This window comes from Phyllostomus discolor, chromosome 14, assembly GCF_004126475.2.
Source record: "Phyllostomus discolor isolate MPI-MPIP mPhyDis1 chromosome 14, mPhyDis1.pri.v3, whole genome shotgun sequence".
Classification (NCBI taxonomy): Eukaryota; Metazoa; Chordata; class Mammalia; order Chiroptera; family Phyllostomidae; genus Phyllostomus; species Phyllostomus discolor.
Genome location: NC_040916.2, coordinates 32,816,811 through 32,843,700, shown reverse-complemented (window position 1 = coordinate 32,843,700; position 26,890 = coordinate 32,816,811). Strand labels below are relative to the sequence as shown.

At 43.9% G+C, this 26,890-nt stretch overlaps 1 protein-coding gene across 3 annotated transcripts in view; it reads left to right on the top strand.

Moving 5' to 3' along the window:
* COL11A1 (collagen type XI alpha 1 chain) overlaps positions 1–21,124 on the top strand; it is a 164,591-nt gene extending 143,467 nt beyond the window's left edge. For all 3 annotated transcript variants that reach the window (XM_028502638.2, XM_028502637.2, XM_036015040.1), the window contains 13 exons: positions 730–783; positions 920–1,027; positions 1,521–1,574; positions 8,123–8,176; positions 9,295–9,402; positions 9,915–9,968; positions 10,074–10,109; positions 10,202–10,255; positions 11,749–11,998; positions 15,316–15,428; positions 16,712–16,780; positions 17,995–18,228; positions 19,426–21,124. In XM_028502638.2, the coding sequence (XP_028358439.1) occupies positions 730–783; positions 920–1,027; positions 1,521–1,574; positions 8,123–8,176; positions 9,295–9,402; positions 9,915–9,968; positions 10,074–10,109; positions 10,202–10,255; positions 11,749–11,998; positions 15,316–15,428; positions 16,712–16,780; positions 17,995–18,228; positions 19,426–19,572 (1,335 nt within the window). In that variant the 3' untranslated portion in view covers positions 19,573–21,124. The remainder of the gene's footprint in view (positions 1–729; positions 784–919; positions 1,028–1,520; positions 1,575–8,122; positions 8,177–9,294; positions 9,403–9,914; positions 9,969–10,073; positions 10,110–10,201; positions 10,256–11,748; positions 11,999–15,315; positions 15,429–16,711; positions 16,781–17,994; positions 18,229–19,425) is intronic.
* The last annotated feature ends 5,766 nt before the right edge of the window (positions 21,125–26,890 follow it).

Below are 26,890 nucleotides of genomic sequence, written 5' to 3'. Positions count from 1 at the left end.
CAGATGAAAGACCGGCCTGTAGACGCCGGCGGAATACTAATATGACGTCCGAGAGGGGGAAAGGCGTCCCGTGGCCCCACCCGGTTCCCACCCATTAGGGCCATCTCCCCCATTTCCCCAACCTCCAGCCTCAGCCGCAGTCCCCAATTTCGAGCACCGTTCATTGCAAAAATTGAAGTAAACAAATGGAAAACGAGAGCATCTGTGGGCAAAAGGAATGCAATTTCCTCAAGATCATGAGGTGTCTTTTTTTAAACTGTCTGTTCTCGTGTCTGAACTGGTGCAGAAAATCAGCATCAAGTTGAATTTAATGCCTGTTCGGTAATAATAAAAATTCAATTAACTAGTGGAAGTGAAATAAACATAACGAAACTGTAAATTTCACAGGTCTCAGGGTGAGTTTATCATGAATATGCATGTGTAGCTCTTACGGTCGTGGGTTATCAAAGCCAGTGCCGTCCTGGTGCCGAGTTGAAAGGTTTTTTGGAAATGCCATAAGAGAAAATAGCAAGGATGTGGTGTCATGATCAGGAACAAAACTCAAATATGATGGGAATTAGGGTATCTGATTTCAAACTCGAAATTTTTCTTTGTCACTTGGACTATTTTGTGATATAAATGATTCTTTTCCTACACCACTTGGCTGCACGACTTGGAAATGCCAGGTTTTCTGTCTCCCAGACGACTATGTACATGCACGAAGGAAATTTGAATATTTGATGTTTGCAGGGTCCTCCGGGAGCGGCAGGTGCAGAAGGACGGCAGGGCGAGAAAGGAGCCAAGGTAAGGCCGAGCGCGCGGCTGCTGTGCACTCAAAGCTCACGCGCAGATGGCTCAGCATCTCGATGAACGCTGTCAGTGAAACGGTAAGACGCCTCTTCTCATCACTAACGTGTGCACACATTGTGTTTCCTAACAGGGAGAAGCAGGCGCCGAAGGTCCTGCTGGGAAGACGGGCCCCGTGGGTCCTCAGGGACCCGCCGGAAAGCCGGGTCCAGAGGGTCTGCGGGGCATCCCTGGGCCCGTGGTGAGCATCTGTGCTTACAAAAAAAAAACACCATTTGTTCTTAAAAAATATGTTTTATTCCTTAAAAAAGTGACAAATGAAAGTATTTATGACAGCACTATTTTGTAAATTAGAGTGTGCATGTTGTATGGTAATTCAGGAAACGTTATGTGGAAATTAAAATCTTAAGATATTTAAGTAGGCCCTTTATTTAATAAGGTCCTGGTAAAACTTTAATTCATAAAGGCAGAATGGACCACTGAACCTTAAGGGCTCAAAGAAGAAATAGTTTTATGCCTGAGTCCATCCACATACACAAGCGTGTAGGTGCATGCCTACACATACACACGCCCTGAGAAGGCTCAGAGTTGCTCACAGTGTTTGTGGAGTTCTCCACGCGGTGGACTCCATAACCAGCATTCGCTTTGTTTCCTTTTGTATTTCCAGAGTTAAAATCAGATGGAAGCAGGTCTGCATTTGTTACGTTTTAATGATTCGTGTTTCTTTTCCGCAGGGAGAGCAAGGCCTCCCGGGCGCAGCCGGCCAGGACGGGCCGCCCGGCCCCTTGGTGAGTGGCGCCCTCCCTGTTGTTGAGAAAGGGGGACTTCCAGACGCAAAGCTACTTATAAGCTAGAATAACTGAACTCATATCTTATAAATCGGTCTATACTGTGCACAGGATTCAAGGGCGTGTATTCCTCAGACTGAAAATGAGGAAAGTAATTCTAGCTGATGGATTACTTGGAAAATATGTCCCCCGACCAGCAGATCTTTCCTTTGTTATGTCCTTTGGACAAAAAAACTATTTCCACTCTAAAATAAAATGCCGCTAATGGCCTGGCCGGTTCTTTCCCAAATGTGCACAGTTTTCCCCCAAACACTTGCCGCGGCTCTGAGTTTCCTGGCACTTCCTTTCAAAGAGGAACGTTGGCACCGTCGCACGGTGATTCCTTCACCGGTAAATTGTTCTCTTCGTGAGCCGTGCAGGCGGGAAGATAAGTCATGAACCCCCACGGGTGGAGGAAGGTGTGGCCACACTGAGGCTTGGTTATCATCAGCACGCTGTGTTTGCACGGCATGCTTCACAAATGCACGGAGCACTCAGGGGGCCAGCTTAGTGCCCCTCGATGCAGTTAGTACCGGCGCTTGGAGCTCGTAGATGGGGTTTGTTCGAGGAGCCCAGGCTGTCCTCGCTGCAGAATCCGGGCAGAAAGAAAGAATCCAGGTCACACCTCCAAACAATTGCTTGCTGCATGGCAGATTCTACTGAATCGTAGAAATGTTGGAACTCCGTTTTCCATACATAGTTACGTGCAAAGGGGTTAATCCAGACGGCAAGCAAAACATACAGTGAGCGCTCTGCAAGTGAGGCGTGTTGGTTTGCATAGGCACGCTTTTCCATATGGTCACTTAAATTGTACAAAAACGCCACTTATCATCGATATGTTTGTTATCTCGGAGACATAGACGTACTCAGAAAGCTTTCAAAACGGGATTATACAACCTTCATGACTGAGGAGGAATTTGGGTCATTCCTTTAGTAAGAATGTCACCAAAATTTCCTCCAACATACCAACTATTTCATAAATGTTACAGTGTTTATTTCTTAACTTTCTCTGAAAAGTTAAAGATCACTTGTTCTAGGAACTGGATAAAAGTTAGCAAGACTTGACGACCTCACGCAGGAGGTTATTAAGTCTGCACACCACCCCACGGGCCCAGGAACGGGGGCCTGGCTGACTCGGGAGTCAGACCCACTTCTGTCCTATTAGGGAGCATTCTCCCCTACTGTGGTGAGCTCCTGACTGCACAGTCGGAGCCTGAACAAACAAAATAGTTTGTGTTAATGTCACCCTAAAATTTGCCAGAGATTTTTTTCTTGTTATTGCAGATTTTCCAATAAGTATTCTGACCTTTTTCCCAGATGAAATAAAAAAAAAAACATCATGCTGGAGATTTCCTCTGGCTAATGTTAAAGATAAAACCATCAGACACCCCACCCGAATCCGGCTCACAGAAGTTTCCACTTCTGACTCTCAGGTGGACGCGCGTTTACAGAACAAGGAAGGGGCTTCACCACCCAAACCCTTTCGGCCCGGGGAAATGAGGAGGACCGGAGTTGATGGTCCTGTCTCTGGCTGCTTCTCTTAAGTACACATTGCAGCCTTTTCACGGCACCTAGCAGTTTGGCCGTGATATCTAATTTCAGTGAGAACACTGCGTGGTCCACGGGAGGGGAGGGCGAGTGCAGAAATCATCTCCAGGATGTCTTTCAGGGCAACCTGATGATTGTTCACACTCAGCCAAGGGAGGGTTCATCTCGTAGGCGATCTGAGATGCATGGTTACTGGTTACCGTCGTGGACTCGAGGGCCAGGCTCCCTGGTTTCAAAAGCAAGTGCTACCACTGACTTGGGGACAGGCGTTAGGAAAATGTTTGTTTGTTAAGCTTAGGTTCCTCATCTGTAAGATGAGAGCATTAATAGCACCCAACCTGAATGTTACGAAGTTTAAGTTATTGTGTTTTTTGAAGGCAGAGGAGCATCTCTGTTTTAGGTCTGAGCTTGTATTTTGCCTTTGTTTTATACTCTTTCATTTTATTTGTCTCCATGTAACTGAAAAATTGCTCAGTATTTATCTTTGGACAAGTTTACTCCAGTGTGATCATACATCCCCTCTTTTCACATACTGGTGAATAAAAGATCTGCCAGCATTATTTTTCAAACCATAAATGCCTGGATAAATGGTAGGGTGGGTTACTCAACTGCAGTTTCATCTTTTTTGAATGCTACGTTTAAACTCTCTGTAAACAGGTGGAGATAACGTAGCATCCCATAGTGATTGAGCATGTTTAAACAACAAAACCTTTGCTTTTCACCAAATTTAATATCTTACAATATTGCATTTTTAACTCCATTTTTATTGTCAACATTACTGCAGGTGTCCCTCCCCCCCCCGCACCCCGCTTTGCCAGTCTCCACCCAGCCCTCACCCCCTGCTCCCTCCGGCCACCACCTCACCGTGGTCGGGGTCCAGGGGGGGATGCATACGAGTTCTTTGGCAAATCCCTTCACCTTCTTTCATTCATTCTGGATAAGGCGTAGGATCTGCAGTTACTTGGAACTTTGATGCATGAGAGTTTTGAAATGTATATCAAAGCAAATATTCTGTAAACCCTCATGCTGCAGGGAGAAATGTTTGATTGTGTATTCTAGACACTTAAGGATGTATCATCCCTGTTTTCCCTTTTACTTTATTACTTATGAATTATGTATTTCTCTAGGGTTTTTCAATTTACACTATCTAAAGGGGAAATAGAAAATATTTACACTTGGAATAACATTTTTCTATGCAGAGTTAATATTTTTGATATGTTCCAGTTTCAGGGGGTTATTTATAACTACTGTTAATATCATATCTTTACCAATTTCTATTTCCAACTGATGAAAATGATAAAAAACTGGTTTTGCTTCTCAGCAAGTTCCTCCGTAGATATAGTTTGTAATTTCATAAGAGATTATTAGCTTATTGGAATTAACAATAATTTCCTGTAACTCCTTCATGCGGAATATTTATACAAACGATTTAAAATTCATTGGAAACACAAATAACGTCTAGTGTATTTCTCATTAAGCCTGAGCAATTAGAATTCCTACTACTACTTTTTTTTTGCCATTTTCACTCCTACCATGGGCATGTGACGAGAAAGCTGATTGATAACCGTCTGTAGCTCATCAGAAAGGAGCAATAACTGATGTTTACATTATACCCCCACAATTTATGCAGTGCTTTTGTTGGACTGTTTTTTCTTTCATTATCACAATTCTTTGCCACGGTTATTCTCATTAGAATGCCTCTGTAAATAAAGCTCAGAGATAATAGGAAGTAGATCCAAGATTACCCAGCTAATGAGCGGTGGACTCGAGAGCCAAGGAGGCCGCCATCCAAACACTGATGTCAAGGAAGCAACATCCCTATCAGTTTGCCCACTCACGGCAACATTTCCATAAAGTGCATAGCATTTATGAAAGAGTTGGAATGTAAAATGAGACGTGAAGAAAGAAACAAATCTGGCCTCTTTAAATAGTTTCATATTTTCTGCCTGGCTGGTGTGGCTCAGTGGATTGAGTGCTGGCCTGCAAACCAAAGGGTCGCCAATTTGATTCCCAGTTTGATTCCCATAGGCCTGGGTTGCAGGCCAGGTCCCCAGTAGGGGGCGCACAAGAGGCAACCATACATTGATGTTCCTTTCCCTCTCTCCTTCTCCTCTCTAAAAGTAAATAAATAAAATAGTTTAAAAACTATTAAAATATTTAAAAATAGTTTTGTATTTTCTATGTAATGAATGGATTTACTTTTAACAGATATATGTCAATTTTAACAATATTTTTAAATGTTTTCTGCTCCTGGTCCAAGTACCTAATTCTTTCATGCAATTACGGTATTAGAACTACTTTTTCATGCTTTTGTACGCCATCTTGCTCTAACCTAGGAAGTCTTGGGCATCTATCCTAATGGTGACAAGACCTCCAGAAATTACCTGTTTACATTACTCATTCACATTATTTGTTTTAAAATGCATTATCGGGCAGCATCATCTTCCGAACTAATGATTTACCGGGCCCATCTAATGAGATCAGAAAAAGTACATGCAAAATACATTTCCTTAATTTTAAAGTGATTACAGTAGTGCGGTGAAATGTGATGGGTTTATCTGACCATAAATGAGCTCCCTTAGGCTGGTGTGACTTGCATATTCATGTGACCGGAGCTGGGGCGGAAGTCCCAGACCCACGTTCCTCAGACCTTTGAAACGGGTCGCTGGTCTCGAACTCCAGACTCGCAGGCCCGGTTGTCCTGGGTGAGGCTAAGAACAGGCTGATAAGTTCCCGGGCAGCAATGCCAGTGCTGCTGGCAGAGGGCCACACTTTGATGTCCACTGTGGCAGGGCATCCATAAACCGGGTCAGCGATTTTCAACCCCCTTCATTTAGGGCACATGTAAACTAATTCCTGAAATTTTGCCACAAATCAACAAATGTATGCTTTTGGCCTATCTGGCAAAAATGAAGTATAATTTTGATTCATTCACACTGCACAGCTATTCTTGTGTTGGCTTTTGTCATTTTTTTAAAATTTAACAATCTGAAGGAATAGAAGTGAGTGCCCCTGACTAATCAGTCAGGCATTGCATGTTTTTAAAAATGCTGGCGGCACGGTGGTTGAAGCTCGCTGACCTAGATGAAGGTCCAGTGTGAAAACCCAGGCTTTCAAGCAGAATATATCTGAAAGTGAACCCGGTCATTTCTTTGTTGTCCTTTTTTGACAGAGATTTAACGCAGTGGCACGATTGTTTATTTTTACACAAAAGAGAAGCTAAATTGAATTGACATGACTTTAGATCTGAGGACCAACAATGCTCTCCTTGCTAGAAGAATGTTATTAGGTGTGGTCACACTTAAAATGGTGCAGACTGTCTTTCTATGAAAATAATTTTAATCTGTTGTTACTAGATGATATAGGGACATTTTCCTCTGGTATGGCCATACTCACAGAATTTCAAGTTCATTCATAAATGGAAACAAGTACAAGTATACCTAATAGTAGCCCTGATACTAATGTTACACAGCAGTAGTTTATCCTAACACTGTTCTTCCTTTCCCCAGAAGTTCAGGAATTCAGTTTGAGGAGTCGACTTGAAAAGCAAGAATAGAGGCGGTCGGGGGCGGGGGATCTACTGTATCTCCCAGAGCCCCCTTAAGACAGGAATCGCGATCCTTGCTTTACAGATGAGAAAACTAAAGCTCTCTTTGGTTGACTAATTTGAATTACTAATAAGAGAGGCTGGCTTCTCTTTCAGGTCTATCCTATCCTGACTCCATAATTTTCCTGTTACATCATGTGCTTGGATCAGACCCATGGGTCTTTAATACTTTAAGTTCACAGAAGTGATGGACTGGGGACGTCACGTGCTCCTCCACACGGAGACTCCAAGTATCTGGGAGGAGGGGACATGACCCGTGGGAAGTAGTCCCATAGGAGGAGATCCAGCAGTGAGGGCTCTCCATGATACGGCTTTGTGAAACTTAATACACTTGGCCAAGTGCCGTGTTAAAAATCATTATTGTGATGATGATTAAAACAATTCAGCTCAGGCTAACTAATCCAAATCCGCAGAGGAACCACGTGGCTATTTTGCCTGTTTCCCAAGGCCTGGCTTGCTGCCGCCGCAGTGACCGCTGTGCGGGGCGTTCCGTCGGACCCTTTGATCGTGTGCCCACAGACCGTCGTCTGGGGCCTGTCCGTCCACACAGCCGACAGGAGCACCTGCCTGCGTGGCTCCACTTGTCATAATTTCACACCAGGGTCTCATTTTGCATGGCTCTCCATTGGGAGGGCACAGATCCGTACGTTAAAACGTGTGTTGGAAAGTCGACCATGGAAACATTTCCCTGGGTGGGGAGAGGACCAAATTGTTAGTCGCTGAAAGCCAGGCCACGGTTTTCATAAACATGTAACTTGGCATGGAAGGATAAATGCCGTGTCCTTGAACTATTAAAAAGGTGAAATTATTAAAATAGAGATACAATTATAATATGAAGAAAGTTACATTACCTTTATTATTAATTTTGAAAACCATTTAGATGAAGAGATTCAATTTGGGAATTACAGCTAAAAATACTGTCTTGGGAGTTAACTTAGGAGAGGTGTCATCAAAGGTCGGTTGACTCTTGAAAGTGCATTGAAGTTTTTCTTTTTTTACTTTTACTGGAAATATCGCAACCTTTGAGTTTCCATTTAGCACCAAAACATTTGATTGAGTGTATATCTTGTTTGGAAACTCCTTCTTCCCAAATTGGTGTACTTAAAAATTACCCTTACCGTACTTCTGACTTCATATTTGTTTAAGCAAAATCACCATTATTGTATTTTATTATTATGGTTAACTAGTAAACCATAGTTTTAAACATACAAAGTTGTTTAGAATTTTGAAACACAATGGCTGATCATTATTACTTTTTAATGTCAGCAAAGTTACCAGCCGCAAACATGCCGTGTGCATAGTAACACACTCCTCTAATCCGAACCTCCTGTCTGTTACCATTTCTTGTTATCAGGGGCCCCCTGGATTGCCTGGCCTCAAGGGCGACCCTGGATCCAAGGGTGAGAAGGTAAGCTTCAAGGTCGTGTTGGGACTCTTTACCTATCCTAACAGCAGAAGCAATAATCCGGCAGGTTGAAATAGAATATTGTCATTGTTCTAGCCAAGAAAAAAGCTGTCAATCCTTAGCTCTTCCGATGAGTTTGGAGAAGAGAAAGTATACCTAGTCAGAGTGAAAAATGCACCACAAATCAGTGTTATATTTTCTCAGTGTCCCCAGTGGGAACCAAATGGAAAAGCATCTTTATACTGAAGATAAAGTATGAGAAAATAAACATGGGGAGTAACAAAATGCCTATTTTTAATGTCTTTTTTAACATGGAAATAAAAATTTTCAAATAGACTATCTTTCAAATAGTAATTTAATCTCCCAAAAATGTGTGCTGAGTTGCACCAAATAATTAAAGTTAATAAACCTTTGCTCTGGCTGGCATGGCTCAATTGGTTGGAGAGTTGTCCCATACATGGAAAGGTCACGGGTTTGATCCCCTGGCAGAGGACATACCTAGGTCGTGGGTTCGACCCCTGGTTGGAGCACGTACATGAGGCAGCCAATAAGAGTTTCTCTCCAACGTGGCTGTGTCTCTGCCATTCTTCCTCCCTCCCTCCTGCTCTCTGGGCATGTCCTCAGGGAAGATTAAGAAAATAAACCTTGGTCAGAACGGCATTAACACTTTTGGATTATGTTTAAGTTTCCACATGTCTCATAAAGACTGCAGGTTCTCTGAAGCATAGAAATTATTTCATGTAAAATAAGATGCTTATTAAAACAATGAATTTTCCGTTGTTTATTTCACCAATATCCCACGTGGTCATTATTGGCCTTTTAGTGGAGGGAGCTGCCTCTCTGTAAATGAAAAGTGAGGGTGCTATTTTTAGCAAGCATTTAGTTCCATAATCCTCCCAACCCTGAGCACGGGCCTCACTGAGTGCGAGCCCTGAAGGATCCAGCTGGGTGTGGGCAAAGAGGGCCTGAACCCTACATCCTCTTCAGAAAGGTTCAAGTTTTTATGCAAATGTTCTACTCCTCTGTTTCATAAATGTAACGTGCAATTATTGCATGACTCTGATGGACTCTGTGCTGGTCATTTTTCCGTGGTTAACCTTTCTTTTCTCCGCCTTCCCCAGGGGCACCCTGGTTTAATTGGCCTGATCGGACCCCCGGGGGAGCAAGGTGAGAAGGGTGACAGAGGGCTCCCAGGAACCCAAGGATCTCCAGGCGCCAAGGGCGACGGGGTGAGGAGAGCTGGAAATTATTGCCCTGTCCTTCCAGTTACACACACATACACGCACACACACACACGCACACACACACACACACGGCTGCACGCGTGCCCTTCAACTTGACCGAGGAAGTGATGTAGAGCGTCTTTATTCTAATCTCCTTGAGTCGGTGGTGTTTTCAAAAAGAAATTTATTTCACCTTAGACTCAATAAATTAAAAATGTGGCAAGTCAGAACGACAAAAATTACAGTTCAACAGTTAATTGCACTAACATTTATTGATCTCCAACACATACAAATCATCCCCCTGAAGGCTGCAGGAGTATAAATATATAGGTAGACATTGAAGCAAAATAGAAAAAGAATAGATTATCTGGCGAAGTTACTACTCAGATTTACAATGGAAAATTGAAGCTCTTCGCGTGCATTTTTGCGTTCTCTAAATTTCGCTGTGTGCTGTCATGCAAAACAGGAGAGCAGGATCGCTGAGGGAAACGCTCTAATTTGGATGGTTCTCTCTCCAGGGAATCCCGGGTCCTGCCGGCCCCATAGGCCCACCGGGCCCTCCAGGCTTACCAGTAAGTACAAGAAAAGAGGGTTTCATGACGTCACCTTACTCCTACGCGGAAGAGACGCAAACGCTCCACCTTTTTGCATCTGTAATTTGCTTTTGCATTTTCTAGGGTCCTCAAGGCCCCAAGGGGAACAAAGGCTCCACAGTAAGTGCCTCCCCGTCTGGCATTTCCGCTTCTCGGTGCGGCCTGCTCCTGCGCCTTGTTCTCCGTTTATCTGTCCCTTTTCCCTTCCACAGGGACCTGCTGGCCAGAAGGGTGACGGCGGTCTTCCCGGGCCTCCTGGGCCGCCGGTAAGTGTCCAGGGACACAGTGATATTCTGGTAGTTAGGACTCTGGCACCACCAGTGAGGCCTCTGAATCTGTAAGAGGGATGAGCAGGCACGTTCTGTCCACGTCTGATTTGCTAGGAAACAAACTGTGTTAATTAAGTACTCAGGTCTACATGCCAAGACATCTTTTAATTGGTTTCACTGTGAATAGAAACATACCTTCATTATATACCTATGTGCTATATTATGACAGTCGTGTTCCTATTAGGTTTTTAAGAAAATCATACACTTTTATGTCGGATCTTCGTGAAAGCAGCTGATTGTAGGCCACGAAGATGCTGTCATATCTGACACTCGACATAAAAAGGTGCAGACGGCTGGCACTTGTCCCTGCTGCAGATAGCGACGGTAACAAAGGCAGTGGTAACAAAGGCAGTGGTAATAACCCCCACTGACGAATGCTGATATCGCCCAGACTTCACACGACTCTTAAGCGACAGATCCGAGTGAAGATTCTTCAGTCTTGAGCTTGTTCCCAGGCGACACAGGCCCTGGTGCGCCACAAAGCAGGTGGCTTCAGCACGGGACTCACGTGGAACAGCTGGAGGCCACGAGTCCTCGGTCAGCGCGTCCCCGGCGCTGGCCTTCCCGAGGGCCCCAGGGGAGAGGCCGGTTGGAGACCCCCCTCCTTGGCTTGCACATGGCTGTCTTCTCCTCTGTCTCCCCGCCTTGTCTTCTGGCCACTTGCATCTCTGTGCCCAAATGTCCCCTCTTTAGAAGGATGCCACAGTCGTACCGGAATGGCACCCCCCCTAATGCATTCGCACTTCCTTAACTCAGCGTATCTGCAGCGACCCCATCGCCACACCAGGTCTTGTTCTGAGGTGCGGGGGGCGCTCCAGACTTCTGCAGGTGGGCGTCTGTGGGACACCGCTCAACCCCTAACGACAGGGATTCAGTATCCAGTGTAGGTCTCCTCTCACATACACGTCAGTGCATGTCGGGTTGCATTTCTTTAAGTTTGTTCATTTACAAAGATTAAAGTCATAAATGTTTAAAAACAAGTTAATGTGTATTTGTAAAAGATTGAGGTATCGTGATATAAATTATTACCAGGCACAACAGGCAACTCATTAGATATAGCACAAGAACCTTGAGTGGTGTTCTCATCTCCAGAGACTAAATCTAACTGTGAAGGTAAGGCATGTAAATGAGGGCTAATTAATAAACAGGAGAGTAAGACATTCAACATTCGTCCACACTGATCTGTGCTACGTTACCTCTATCGCAGAAGGTCTAGGAATCACCTGAGTGGTGCGCCTGCCTCAGGATCTCCACTGGGTGTTTCTGAAAGAATTCAGAGTTTGTAACCTATATAGCAGCAATTACAAAAGACATTGAACATAGGGAAAAATACCGAGAAGCTAAACCATCGGTAGTTCCTTATGACATCACCGGCCATAACTAAGATCCGCAGGACATTTCACTTGGCAAACAATTCATCTCTCTTCCAGGGTCCCCCCGGTGAAGTCATCCAGCCGCTGCCCATCTTGTCACCCAAAAAGACACGACGACACACTGAGGGCCTGCAGGCGGACGCAGGTGACAATGTTCTCGACTACTCGGATGGCATGGAGGAGATATTCGGCTCCCTCAACTCCCTGAAGCAGGACATCGAGCACATGAAGTTCCCGATGGGCACTCAGAGCAACCCCGCCCGGACGTGCAAGGACCTGCAGCTGAGCCACCCTGACTTCCCAGACGGTGCGTGTATAAGGCGTGACAAAGTGGGTGCGCGGCGCCCCTGGGTGACGGAGGTGCACCGGCAGCTCATTGGTTCTAGTTAGACGCTCTCACTGTAGTCTCCAAACAAAACAAATGCCAACGCTTTATTAGTTCCAGTCTCATAGACAGAAGGAGTCATTTGTGCTATGTAATGCACGGTCTGCCTTGGAAAAATCCGTGTCTGTTAAATAAGGTTTCATTACATTATGACAAGATCATTTTTGGATGATTACAGATAACGCAAATGCATTTTGCCAGGTAATCACAGAATGGGTTTTATGTGTGTACAACTCTGGGTGTGTTGCTATAGAATTATTTATATCCTATTATCCTAACTTCATTTAAATTAATATGTGTAAAATCAACATGATTAAGTAGCATAACTAAATTGTACTTGATCCAGTGAAGAGAATACTTAAGAAGTAGGATAGCTTGGAGCAAAAACTAATTTTATTAATCCACAAATAAGCAGAACAACCGTAAACAATTTACTTGTAATAATAATAATAATGAGGATAATTTGCCATATCCGATATTGGGCAGAACCGTAACATGCCTATTCTGGGAAGGAAACAGTTGTGAGTGTCCCTGGCTGACTCAAATCACACTTGAGTCAAATTACCAAACTGACCAGGGGCAGATGTAAAATCTCCCACTTGATGTGGAAATACTTGGCCACTCTTCGTACTCTTGAGACAATATCACTTTGGGGCACCAGTCACACGATTGACGTTGCAACTGAGGTCTGAATAGCTCGGTTCAGATAGGAAAGCTGACCATGATGCCGAACTGCCCCCACCAGAAAGGAAGGACATCATAAAATCGGGCTCTCTGAAACGTGGCCTGTTAAAATGATCACGCCTACAGACGATGTGTCACAGAAATGTATGCTCGAGACCTACATGACCCTATTAACCAAGGTTGTCCCGATAAATTTAATAACAAAAAATGATAACACAGGTAGTTATTCATGGCTCTATACAAGCTGATGTCCAAAGTCTTCAGATTTATATTATGTTTCTTTGAAAAGATGTGTTTAGCTCAGTATCATTCCAGTGATTTATAAGGGCAGTGACTCAGCCTTCTGCTCTAGCTGACTAAGGTAATCATCTATCATTGAGAATCAAACGTGCAAACCACGCACGACTAGTTACAGCCTGAGCAGTCCGGAAAACACTGTGTAAACGTTCGGAAGGGGGAAGTTCAGTGTGGGCTATAGCTCCCTGTGGCTTCCATGTAATAACTGCTTCGTCAGTTCTGCAGTGTGGTAATTGACTACTATTATAGGTACGTGTTTATTTATTATTTACCTAGTGGTGCCAGGCACTGTGTCTCATGCAGAGATGCCCAGGTACACAAGAAACACAGCTCTCGAGTTACCGTTATCCAGCCATGGAGACGGGAGAGCCCCACGTACTGATAACCTACTGTGACAAGACTGGGTATTTATTATAGTAAACTAAGGGGTGATCCCATTTTCAATTTTAAAACAATGTGAATATTGGAGGCGGTGACTTTTGAGCTGCAACCTTAAAGCCGCAGCCAGTCACGCGAAGCATCAGGGGACTCTTCCCGGCAGAGGGTCGGGGCGTTGGCAGGGCTTTGAAAAAGGCAGGATCTTGGCGTCTCCGAGGAAGTGAAGGTCCCGCGGCTGGACAACAGTGAGCGAAGTGGGAAACGACTGGAAGTGACTGGGAAGGAAGCTAGGCGGACAAAAGAGGCGGGTTGCAAAGCTGTGGGACAAAGCCAGGCCAGAGATCACGGTGGCCTGGTGGGGCCGGGGGGGGTGGGGGGGAGGGTGACAGCACACACAGGAGATGAGTAAATAGGAGATCAACTGAAAATAGTACCCACGGAACACTGAGTTGATTGAACAAAGGTGTCTTAGTAACTGAGCTATCACTGTGGGATTCAAAAGAATACTTAAAGACAATATTAACTGAAGAAAATAAAATAAAAATAATGCTTAACATATAGTTCAAAATTTTATATTCCTAAAAAACATAAGAAATAGCAAAGATAAGAAGGGTTATTCTGGTTGGTAAAATCTTGGGTGATTTTTATTATATTGTATGTTTTTCCTGAGAATTTCAGTTTGTTCCAGATGTGAATTTATTAATGGTGTAAACCAAAAAATTATAAATGTTTTCGTTAAATAATATAGTTGGAGTTCCCTGACATGTAGCAAGAGCTTATTGACTCTGAGAGTGATTTCCCGGTTTGTGAACAGTAGTAGCCAGAGGTAAGACAGCTGAGCACTGGTGTTTCAAGAGGCCAGTACAGAGCTAAGCAGGGGGAGCTTTTAACATGTTCAAGTTCATGCTCAGTGGATAGACAAAATGGACATCAACATTTGGCATGGAGTGGCGGCATGAAAAATGGTAGGAGGCAGGCAGTCATCCTCGCGTGTCTGTCAACTGTCCCCCTGTAATTCCTGGCAACCAAAGCCATATTGTCAATTACTTAAAGAACCACCTTGTTACTCCTGCCATTTACCGTCTTTACTCACCTCATGCCAAATGAATGCTGATGGTTATTCACAAGGTGAAACTTGTTTGGTACCATTTAGGTAACGACATTAATAGCAAAGGGCACTGAAATGCAGAAGTCAGCAAAAGTTGGTTTACAGTTGCAATACAAATACATATTAATAAGTAATACAAGTATAAACTCTGTGTTTCATGTACTCACAACTGTAATCCTACTTTTGCTCACCCCTGTGTATAAAATCAACCTGCTTCTTAGGATCGCACTCCAAGGAGGAGTACATTTGCTGTGAGAAAGTTTTGCCCTAGAGTAATCTCTAAAGTATAGTCTTTGAGCCTAAGTAGATACTATCACCTCCACTGTTACCAATGAATAAACCAAGAAAAAATATTGGCTGTCACACTCAGATGACTTAAGTAGTAAATAATACTTCAAGGGATTTAAGGTTGAGAAAATCTGATTCCAGTGTGCATGCAGTTCGTCACACATGATAAATAGAATGTTCATATCTGAGGTGACATGGGAGCTGAACCCTAATAGTAGCAGGCCACGCTGGGGATAGAGAAGGGTGTCCAGGCAGAGGGTGTGGGGGCACGTGTGCACAACTTTGAGGCACACAAGACAAAGGGTCACTCCTCATGTCCTCAAACATGGACCCCAAGATGACCAAAAACATAAAAGAAATTCCTGTGGGAAAAGATCAATGGATATTCATTGTTCCTTATTCCTCCAATGAAACTTGATGTATAATGCACTTGCTTTTACACCCACATGGATTTGTCCCTGACGCATCTGTTTCCTCCCTCCAGGTGAATATTGGATCGATCCTAACCAAGGTTGCTCCGGAGACTCCTTCAAGGTTTACTGTAATTTCACGTCCGGGGGTGAGACGTGCATTTATCCAGACAAAAAGTCCGAGGGAGTAAGTACCCATCGGTTTTGGGGGTGACCGTGGACAGTCCCTGCCATGTTTTTGCGGTGTTGAATGGAACAGGAAAATCGTACTGTTGTGTTTTCATTTACCTGCTTTTCTTTTTTTTTTTTTAAGATTTTATTTATTTATTTTTAGAGAGGGAAGGGAGGGAGAGAGAGACACACACACACACACACACACACACATCAATGTGGGGTTGCTGGGGGCCATGGCCTGCAACCCAGGCATGTGCCCTGATTGGGAATCGAACCTTCAATGCCTGGTTCGCAGCCTGCACTCAATCCACTGAGCTATGCCAGCCAGGGCTTACCTGCTTTTCTTCCAGGGTAATCAGAGCATTTCATTTGCATAAACATGACTCATACCCAAATGACGTATGGGGTTAACAGATACTTCTTTTTTAACCCGTGTGCATTCTTTCCCCACCTGCTTGCTCTCTGGCTCTCCACAGCAGAGCACAGCGGACTCACATTTCAGTGCTTGGGTAGTATCTTTCTCCCACTCACCATGCGGTAGAGCTCACAGCTGTTATGCTGAAAATATACCACTTCATAAAGAATTATTTTTCACGTAAAAGGTGTGTGTTCTCCGCACGCACATACTTTTTAAACATGTCGTCTCTTCAAGCCCATTTCTTGGTGCCCACCCAGCACTGTCAGCACACTGGAGTTCCACCTCTTAGCTAAAGGCTAATTATTAGTATACGGGGAGATTGTTCACTAGCTTCACTGTAGTCTCCAAGCATCATCACACAGGTGGGAAAGGCTGCCTTTATTTATGTTTGTTGAGTAAATCACCTTTTTCTCTGTAAATGGCGTGTGTCTCCAGAGGCACAGAAACTCGAGTCAGAACAAGCGGCTTTAGTGTGGGGACTGATCTCATTAGGACAGACGTCGACCTTGGCAATGGAATGCCGATGGCACCTGCCAGGTAGCTGATGCCAGCCCACACAGCAAGGGTTTCCTTTGCAAGAGGTCACCTACGCATTCCAGCAGCGCCCCCTGTGGCCCTAGTGTGCCTGTCCCAGAGGATTTCCCCCTTCTTGTTTTTGAGCAACTAAAGAAATCAGGAGAAAATGGCTCAGTCTTCCATAAAGGGGAAGTCACAGGGTCGCTCTCAAATGTTGGCCTTTGTTATTTTTGTGTCGCCCAGAGGAGACCGCTTGGAAGCTCTTTAGCACCTCAGTCTTACCGAGACTTACTGGTATTTGCATAAACATTACTGCTCATGATTTTTACCTGCTTGCTGATTGTCCTGCTCTTTTGCAACAGGTAAGGATTTCATCGTGGCCAAAGGAAAAACCGGGGAGCTGGTTTAGTGAATTTAAGAGAGGAAAACTGGTATGTTATGACCTCAACATGAAATGGTTTACCTTGAACTTCGTACAGGAAGCTCAAATTATATATATATATATATCTCCTGACACCGTGCCTAACCGTCTCAGTTACACCAAAGCGGGACCCCATGTGGCCTTGGGTTCCGCCCATCTCTTGCTCTCAGACCGCTTTGGAGAAGTCTACAATTTTCCTATCAAAAATAAATGGAAATAGACTCAATTTACCAAAATAATATGATCATAAAGTATACATTTTCTTAAGTACCTGAGAGAGCCATCATAAAAATGGGTTCTGTTAGAAATGTCAGGTGTAGAGGATATATCTATTTAAATAGTATCTTTGATTCTGGCTATTTCCTTTTCTATCTGCTTAAAACCCAATTTATTTCTTTTCTTTATTTCAATTCAATATAATTTGGGTAAATTTCTTACTTAATTTTTTAAAAAATACCTAAGTTTAAATGTCTCAGCTGAGCCCACTACATATTTCTATTACACTTCCTAAAACAATTTATAAACTTGGTAAAACAGACGGTTTTTAATACTTTGCAGTTGAGACTGTTTTCCTGTTGTAAGAACAGAGTAGATGTTTCCTGACTTAGCTCACATGCAGTGCACTGTGTCGGGCATTGTGCCGGTGCTGGTGGAACCGTGGGGAGTGGGTGTGTCCACCAGCAGGTCTGTGCTGAAGTTAGAGACCAGGAGTATCTTAGAAGACAATGGCCCCCCAGTGAAAAGTGCAGAAACGTGTTTAAAATTTGGTTCTAGTAGATACACCGTAGATACACTATGACATTTTTTAAGGAGTAGGCAAAATCAAACAGCAGAAAAATGGTTAACTTCCACATTGCCCTGATATCCTCAGTTCTCATCGCTTCACTCTTTTTCCGATTTAAAAAGGACAAATGCAATACATGGGGCCTTGGAAGCAAAAGTGTCCTTTTGTAATTTTTACTGACAAACTGAAGCTCGGAGCTGAAGTGGTTTTTGTCCAAGATAAGCGGTGCTCACAGGAGCAACCCAGGTGGGGACGGAATCCTGAGTCCGCAGAGTGCCGTCTCTGGGTCTCCTGGCCCGCCGTGTACTCTTCCTCTCATTAAGTAAAATGGGTCTGCTGAGTCACCTGCACCCTTATGCTCCCTGTCCTCGGGGACTTTCTTCCTTAGAGCAAATAAGAGAAGAAGCTTCTTCACGCGTCCTTCCCTCCTCTGTCCCCAGCTCTCCTACCTGGACGTGGAGGGCAACTCCATTAACATGGTGCAGATGACGTTCCTGAAGCTGCTGACGGCCTCGGCGCGGCAGAACTTCACCTACCACTGCCATCAGTCGGCGGCCTGGTACGACGTGTCGTCGGGCAGCTATGACAAGGCGCTCCGGTTCCTGGGGTCCAATGACGAGGAGATGTCCCACGACAACAGCCCCTACATCAGAGCGCTGGCCGATGGCTGCGCGGTGAGTGCGGTCCCTGCCAGCCTCCCTGCACCAAGGGGAGAGGCAGCGTGACCGGCAGCTGGGCCCCACGTCCCATATGTCCTATGGAATGGGTGTCTCATGGGAAATGCTAAGTGACGCTCAGCACTGACATATCAAAATATAGTGTATCTGACACCATAAATATTCACACACACACAAACACAGGAACTCAGAAGCATGCAGACAGACACATTTTTAAAGCCTTAGCAAAAGATCATCTCGGATCTTTTTATGGAATTATTCCTGGTAGTTGAATACATGTACAGCTAGTTTTCCTTGAAAAGAAAAAAAATATTCAAAAACCTTATTTCGTTTGCCTTCAAAATCCATGGTCCTAGAATGACAGGTGAGGGAGTTACCACAGGTACTTCTTGGGCCTGTATTTTAATTATAAGGGGCTTTTGGACTGGTAGTGCATCACACCGGTTTAGACAGCTACTGTCATTCTGCTTTTCATTCTCTGGAACTGTCCTTTCCACATATGTGGGAATGCCACGTAAGAAAGTGACCCACAGAGCACCCTGAAAAGCCATTGTTTTAGCTGATGACCAAAGAGAAGTCACAGTCACAGGTAAACGGGTCCCTGCCTCAGGCAAAGTGAGTAGGTATACGTTGACCAAAGAAAAAAAGCCGAAGCGCATGAAAAAGAGCAAGGGAGTGTTTTGGATTTTCCCATAGCAATCAATGTATTACTGATCATTATTCACAAAATTCATATATGCCAGCAGAAATGCTTTGACTTTTGACCTTTTGCATTATAGTTCCTATGTTCAAATTTGTCTTAAGAAATTGGACTATATCCAAAGTATGAGTATAATCCTAAGGCTATATCACTTATATAGGTGTATAACTGAACACCATCATCAGTTTTCCTACTAAACTGTATTTATCAATTCCATAGGGTTCTCTTCAACTGTGCAATATATAGGTCACTATAGTTGAGTAATGATAGCTAAATATTGAATGTGGTTGTGAGCGCTCACAATGCAGAGCCTCATAGCACGTGAGGGGTAACAAGGCCTGCTCATTGTTACATCGATAATGGCAAATATGTCCTCCTGCTCTCTTCTTTCTTATCTTCCCACCTCCATTCAGAGGCTTCAGAAAAGAATAACATACGTGTTAAAAATATAAAGTGAATGTATAACGTTTTAAAATTTCTGCTTGACTTTACAGTCCAGAAAAGGCTATGAAAAGACTGTGATTGAAATCAATACACCGAAAATTGATCAAGTACCTATCGTTGACGTAATGATTAATGACTTTGGCGATCAGAATCAGAAGTTCGGATTTGAAGTCGGTCCTGTTTGTTTCCTTGGCTAAGATTAGGACGAACAACACACGAAATCAACAGAAAACGTACCTTGGTGCCGCCAACCCATTTTACGCCACATGCAAGTTTTGAGGAAGGATGGTGTAGAAAACAACTTGTTACGTATGCACGTACCGGTCAGGAAACACAGGTGCCCTTGCGGGGGCAGCGTCACATGGCGAAGCTTTGAAAATCATTTAAAAATAAGGTAGTGTGGCTGAGATGGGAACAAGCTTTATTCTTGGTCCCCAATGTTCACCTCTCCTTTCCCCATTTGGATTTCCTTGGTGCTGTAGAAAACAAGAGAGAAAAAATATATATTCATAAAAAGATATGGTGCTCATTTCCATCCACGAAGGATGTGCTAAAACAGTGTGTTTAATAAATTGTAATTATTTTATGTACAGTTCTACCCTGTTATCTGTGTGTCCGTTTCCAAAACTTGCACGTGTCTCTGAATTCCATCTGACTCTGATTCTATTGCAGAGCTCTGCTGGCAATAAATATATGTATTATGACAAAATAAAGTTGTAATTTCTGATGACTCTAACTCCCTTTCTTTGATTAATAATAAAACGCCTTTGTATATATTGATGTTGAAGAGTTCAATTATTCGATGCCGCCACACATTTCTCAGAGGGCAAAGCCCGGGAAGGCAAGCCAACGCACACCCCGACCAGCCCTTCTCCGCCGGCAGTAACTTGGACGGATTCCAGCCACACCCATGCATTGTGATGCTCTATCCAATGCTATACCTCAACCTGCTTCTGCTCAGAGTCCAGGATTTCACAGGCTACTTGTATATACGGAAAACCAGCAAGTCTCTATTTTTGGACAGGAAAATGGGTACGAGAAGCTGTTTTCGCAAACGGACGCCTCCATCGAGCAAACAATCAGATGTACGATTTTGTTGCGACCTTATCTCACCGCTTGTGTTCCGTGTGCTTCAGTCGTGCAGGTTAAAATGAAAAGTGGGAAGCTAAGCAATTATTTATATGTTCAATGTTATACTTTTAAAAAAAATTAAGTTCGTGAATTTGATTCTAAGTTGCATATAAGTCTCCAAAAATTACGTTACCTGCACCTGCCCAACAAATATTATTTCTTTTCTTCCGAGATAAAATTATACGTTATTTGGCCTCCTAATTGCTCAATAACATCTGGTGGACTGTTACTAACGGTGTGTGTTTTTAAAGTCATGCTTATTAAAAACGATCCAAACATTTTTTTTTTTCACTAAGGTGTTTTCTTTCAGGTAGCTTGAGATAGCAATAAAATTTTAAAAAATGACAAACAAATTTGTATCTATTTTAAGTAATATATGTAAGACTTGAAAATAAATGTTTTATTATTTCTTATATGAAGTGTTAAATTAATTGATGCCAGATTTCACTGGAACATTTTCAACTGATAATTTATCACAAAAGAGCATACCTGTAATATGGACTTGGAAACGTGGACGTGTGTCATTCAGAAGTTCTTTTTATTTTTGAAATGAAGTTTGTAAATGTCCTTTCAAGAAGGGAGATATGAATCATATAAATAAACTCAAGTCTTGTCTACCTGGATTGGTCATTCTCTTTCTTAAACAGGCTCCCAGTTTCTCTCTCTGCAGAAAAGGCTTGCCATTCTGTTTGTTGGCCATCCAGGTTAGAACTGTTTTACATTTTTGAGAAAAGCCAATTACCCTTCAGAGATAACTTGCTTAAATTCTCCACGTGTCTAAAATAAAACACCACTTGGTAATATACTCTATTTTCAAATTAAAAATAGGTTATGTCTAAACTTTCAAAAAGATATTGCTTACAATTAAACATTCTACAAAATCTCAAACATATGCTCCTAATTTCACCATTATAAGTATTTCCAAAAATTTAAAGTCTCTAAGTCATACATCAAGTGATACGCTAATCAAGAGGGGTTCTGTACATCAGATAATTTACTTTAATAAATGCACAGCAGTGACAGATTTTGCAGATTCATCTACATCGGGAAAGCTGCATGATGTGTCCATTTAAATAAAAGAAAGAGCCTCAAATTTGGCACTCGGTAGAATTCAAGAATAAATAACCGAGTTGCCTGTCCTTGCCCATTCCTTTCACGGACGGATACGGTCTTCTGCAGAGAATCAGATGTTTTTTCTCCCTTACAAGTCATCTAATCTAGACAAAAGGGAGCTCAGTGGAAAGGCAGGAGCATGCTCTACAGCTAAGTTACTCGTGTGTAAACTGTGGAGAGTGCCTGACTTCCCAGACATGGGGGGGCGGGGGGGTCCAGCCCAGATGTTCATAAAATGCGGGGTCTCTTTAAGAAAAATAGTACCAAATTACCAATGCAAAAGAAACCAATTACTATTAAAATGAGTAAAGGTATTACAGAAAATTATTACTTTAAAAATGGACCAATAATCAGAAAATCCTAGGAAATATCAATGTTTTCATGAATCCTATGAAGTACTTCTGGAATAATTTATCCTATAGGTTTATTTTTTGGCTGCAATTTCTGAGAGCCTCTTGATATGATAAGTTTACCAGGTAACTTTCTATGGAAAATGAGTTTTTCTGGCATAGTAGATTAAAAAATGTGCTTGATCATGCATAGCTTAGACTTATTTCAGATCCACATCTTGTTCTCGGTATTTTAAAGTGTGCAGGTCCCTTTAAATTTAGGGAACGCCCTGTTCAACTCCTTTCACCTGTTCACGGTAAACTTGTGAGACGGCTCCCCTGACTGACTCTGTACGTTTGACACTCGCTTCTCCTCTAATGTCCCTAGGCTCAGGTTCCGGGCCGCACACGACAGACACACACACACACACACACACACACACACTCCGTGGCACGAAGCCAGTCCTCCTGCCCCTCCCATCATCACTGCATAGTGGGCGACAGGGTCTGTCTACAAAGCCATTGCTGGTCTAGGATGCCCAGCGTTCATTACAGATAAATCTTAACTGCGAGCCATAGAGTTACATCCCGCCAGGCACGTATATTCCACAAACCCCCATAAACCAGTCATGTTTCCCCCTTGCTGGCTCCTTCTGGACCAGCCAGCACACGAAAGACGGCCCAAGAGAAGTGCGAGGGGGAAGATACTGTTCTGAACTGACCTTACTCTGGTCAGTTTTACCAATCGGACGCGTGGCCGTATTTCTAGGAGCTCTCCCGAGGCTTCAGATGGAGCCTGTGAAAGAGAAGGATCCCGAAGCTTGAGCTTGATGACCATCACAGTCAAGCAGTCCTTCGCACGCTGGATAATTGCAGAATAAACACGTTCAGGAGGGCTGCGCACCTCAGTAGACGCTAAGAGGCAGGTAGATTGTTTCCAGAGCTCTATACTGCCTCCTGCCACGGTCCTCACCGGACCCCAGCTTCCTTTCCAAAACAGTGCACAGGACACCGGGGCTACCTGCCTCCCACAGTGGGTACAAAGATTTAATTTTTAAAAAGGAAACACTGTACAAATGGCATTGTTACAGAACAACAAGGGGGGCCCAAGGAAATACGCTATCACTGAAAGGAACCCCCCAGGTTTGTCTTGTCTGCCACCTTATAAGAAAGGCGTCTCTCAGTGCCAGAGATTCATGAAAAGGAAAGGAAATGTTTACCTAATGCTATACAGACTTAAAGTAGTGACCTAATGTCTTCATCAAAATCCCAAAGTCCCTTAAAAACACCCACAAACACACACAGTCCTTCCTTCCCCCACTTTGCCCAGTCCAGGGTACCGTATCTCAGGAAAAGAAATAGAAGTCCAAGGCTCAGGCAGCCCCTGGTTCTTCCCAGTAATCTGTCTCAGCTGGTGGGCCTCCCTCGGTTCCCAGCACCATCAGCTGTGTCGCCGGGATCTCTGCTAAAGCCAGGTGGTGGTTCCCCTTTCTAAAGCTGCGGGGGTCCCCACTCTGGCAAAGCCGCGTGGCTCTCCTTTCTATTTCCACAGCTGCGTGGTCCCCTCTGCACAAAGGCGGTAGGAGTCCCCATTCTGGCAAAGCTGAGTGTTTCTCCCTCTAATGGCTGCCGTGTCTGGGCTGAAATCCCCGCGCCAATCTTCCTCTGCAGCCCCATTTCTGCCTCCTTCCACAATTGGCTACACTTGTCAGCACTCTCATATCCTTCCAGCTTCACTGGGCTGCCATCGTGAGTCTTGGAGAAGGTGGAGCCAATCTTCTCCAAGCTCCCACGCAGGTGCTGTAACTAGGGAGAGTTGCCTCCCAGTTATATCTGGGGGGGTAGTTACTTCCATCCCCCTGGCTCAGAGCATGGCCACAGCTATTTAACATATCTATGCAACCAGTTAAAGGTTATAGATGAATTAAATAACTGTGTCCGAGGTTAGCTGCAAAGCTGTTGCTATGTAAAACAGCTCTCAATGGCCCTGCTCCATGTGTCCCTTCTCCCAGCTCACACCTGTGCAGGGGAGGGGTGAGGACATCCTAATATTTCCTGGACACCCTGAGTTCTGGGCCCCATTCCAAGTCCCTATGTGGGGCCCCCCTCTTGGCTGCACCCTGTAACAGCATGATCACAGGGGGGCCCAGATCAGCAAACGGCCTCACGTGAATATAAAGGACACCAAAAGGAGCCGCAGCAGCATCAGCCAGAAAAGGCCGGGACGCCCCCCCGAGTGCGTCAGGCACAGCATCTTGGGTGCCCTCCCTGCAGGGCGTGTTTCGCCCTCCAGAAGGATGAGTTCCCTAGGTTCTAGGGTCCCTCAGACCGGAAACTTTGCGAGTCCCGTGTCTCTGTAAAGGCATTCCAGCTAATGACTGCTCAGCGCGGCTGAAGCCCAGAGATCCAAAGATGGAAGGATTATTTACAATGTAAAATCTTTCGGAAATATACCCCGCAGGTTCAGTAATCAGTACATAGCAAGCACAGCAGGATCCTCATTGATTTCCTATCCGGTAAATCCATCACTCAATATGTAGAAGGAGATCGGGCAGGGTCAAAGACAGAGGGAGAGAGAGCTACAGACCCACTGTTAACTGTTTCCTCCCACAGCTGGAACTAGAAATAATTTCCGCCATGCTTCGTGTTGCCAGAACTAGGACTTGTGTTATAATAACCTCATACTGGCATTTCTGCCTCCAACACGGTTTACACAGAGTCACACAGATGCACAGATACCCACGTGTAACGTACCTGTATATGTCTGTAAAGAAAGACGTAGGTCTTTGTCCCATAACAGAAAGATCTACATTGGTCAAAACTGAAACGCAACCCCCGGGGCCCAGACCTTGTTCCAGGGACAGCCCAGGGCTCCGAGAGAGCTGACGGGGGTGTCAGCTGAATTCACCGTCACTTCCGGGCTCTGGCGTAAACATCCGGTTAGCCAGAAAGTCCGTTTCGGTTTCTTTCCGTAAGATACAAGACACGTTCATCTTCTCAGGTCACTTTACTGATCAGGATATTTTGAGTATGTCAGCTGTCTTCCACCTGGTATAACACTGATTGTTGTCGGTTCGTGTCTCTGTCTGATCGGTCTCAACCTCAGCTGGTCTGCCCAACCGTGCAGTACCTTCCGGCGAGAGATCGCCAGCAGGAAACCTCACAAACCGCTTTTGACCCATTCTACGAGTCACAGCACCTTCTCCATACACTGCACAGATCTTTTTTTTTTTTGCATTTCAGTTGCATTTTTACCTTTCTTGAAATAATAAAGCGTAACATGCTGAAAATGTTGCATATTCTCCTCCATCTTGAATATTAAAATGACTACACAAAAATTCACCATTTTTGATAATTTTTTAAATGCACGCTGATGCGACAGCTGTCACCATACAATCTAACAAAATTGCTTCGAATGACGTTGAAGACAACTAAGCACTACTAGAGCCATCTTACAGAAAAAAACAACAAACTTTTTGGCTAACCCAATAAAATGTTGGCCAGCGATTTGGGGGGCTCATGGGGGAAAATGATGAAGGGCACAAAGAAACGGTCACCTGATGTGACATGCCCGCCTGTGCTCAGCCCTATGTGAGATGCAGGATGAAATAAAGGTGACAAAGTCCCCTAAGAAAGACAGTGATTGGCAGGCCAGCGCAGTGGGAGGGTCTGAGTCCTCGATAATACAGGTTTTGGCATGTTACCTGTTCAGGAAAATGAAGCTACTGAGTAAAAATTCCCACGGCTACCATTGTACAAGGTAAAATGTACTTTTTTGGAACACTGAGTTGTATTTTTATGTAACTAGAATTTCTTAGCTATATAGAAAGAAACACAACCACATGGAAAGGAACATTCATAAATAGTTATTTCTACATAGCCATGAAGATTGTCCACCGCTACTGAGAGAAATGAGTTGAAAAAGAGAAAATGCTAACATCCAAAGTAAAAACCCTAAATTACCTATTCAACACAAAGTGGGAAAGTGATATGACTGAGTAAAATTTTTATTTCAGATTTTTGATGAAATAGTTCAAAATCTTTTCAAAATATTTTTCTGTGTTGGGGAAACTTGCTCCACCTCCACCCCCAGCCCCACCCCCAAACCCCCAGGGAAGAAAAAGGGGGGAAGAGGGCAGGTGGGGCAGCCGTTTTATGTAAATATTTTCTAAAGATAGAGCCTAGTGGTTTTGAATATATTAACAAAATAAAGGTAGATCAATACTGATAACAATAACAATAAGTAACTCTCAATAATTTTGTGATTCGCAAAATACAAGGAGGGATTCTGGCCATGGTCAGGAGCCCAGAAAAGTATCTGTGAGTAAATGACCTTCACTCTGAGACCCAAAGAATGTACAGAAATTTTCCATCTGGATAACACTAAAGAGAGAAAGCATGCAAAGAAAAGATAATGATTCTACCATAAATCGAGCAAAAAAAATTCTTGAATTAGAAAAAAAACCTTGTGCATTATTCCTTTTCTTTTGGAGAATGGTTAACAGGGTTTTTCTCTTCATTCTTCCTTTTCTCACCACATCTGTCTCTGTTCTCCGGCTCAGCCCTGACATTTCTGTGCCACACGCAGTGGCTCCCACAGGTGGCCGCCCACGCTGGCCTGACACCCGGGAGCGGTGGTCATCGCCAGGTGTGCTGCACGAGTGTTCGCAACATGCAGTAGGGACTATTGCGTCAGGGACACTGACCTCTTCTCCCTTAGACTGTCAACTAAAAAAAAAAACAATGACCGCAGCCAGGGCAACAACAGCTGCCCAGCGTGAATGAATCAAAACCACACCTATCTTTTTGTCAGATCAGAAAAAAATGGTTTTTGGTGTGCTGCAGAATTTTAGCAACAGTTCATGTGTGCCACGCGGTGAAGAGGCCACACATCGCTGCCTTGGGGACAAGGGAGAGCGTGGCAGCCGCGCCCCCGAGACCC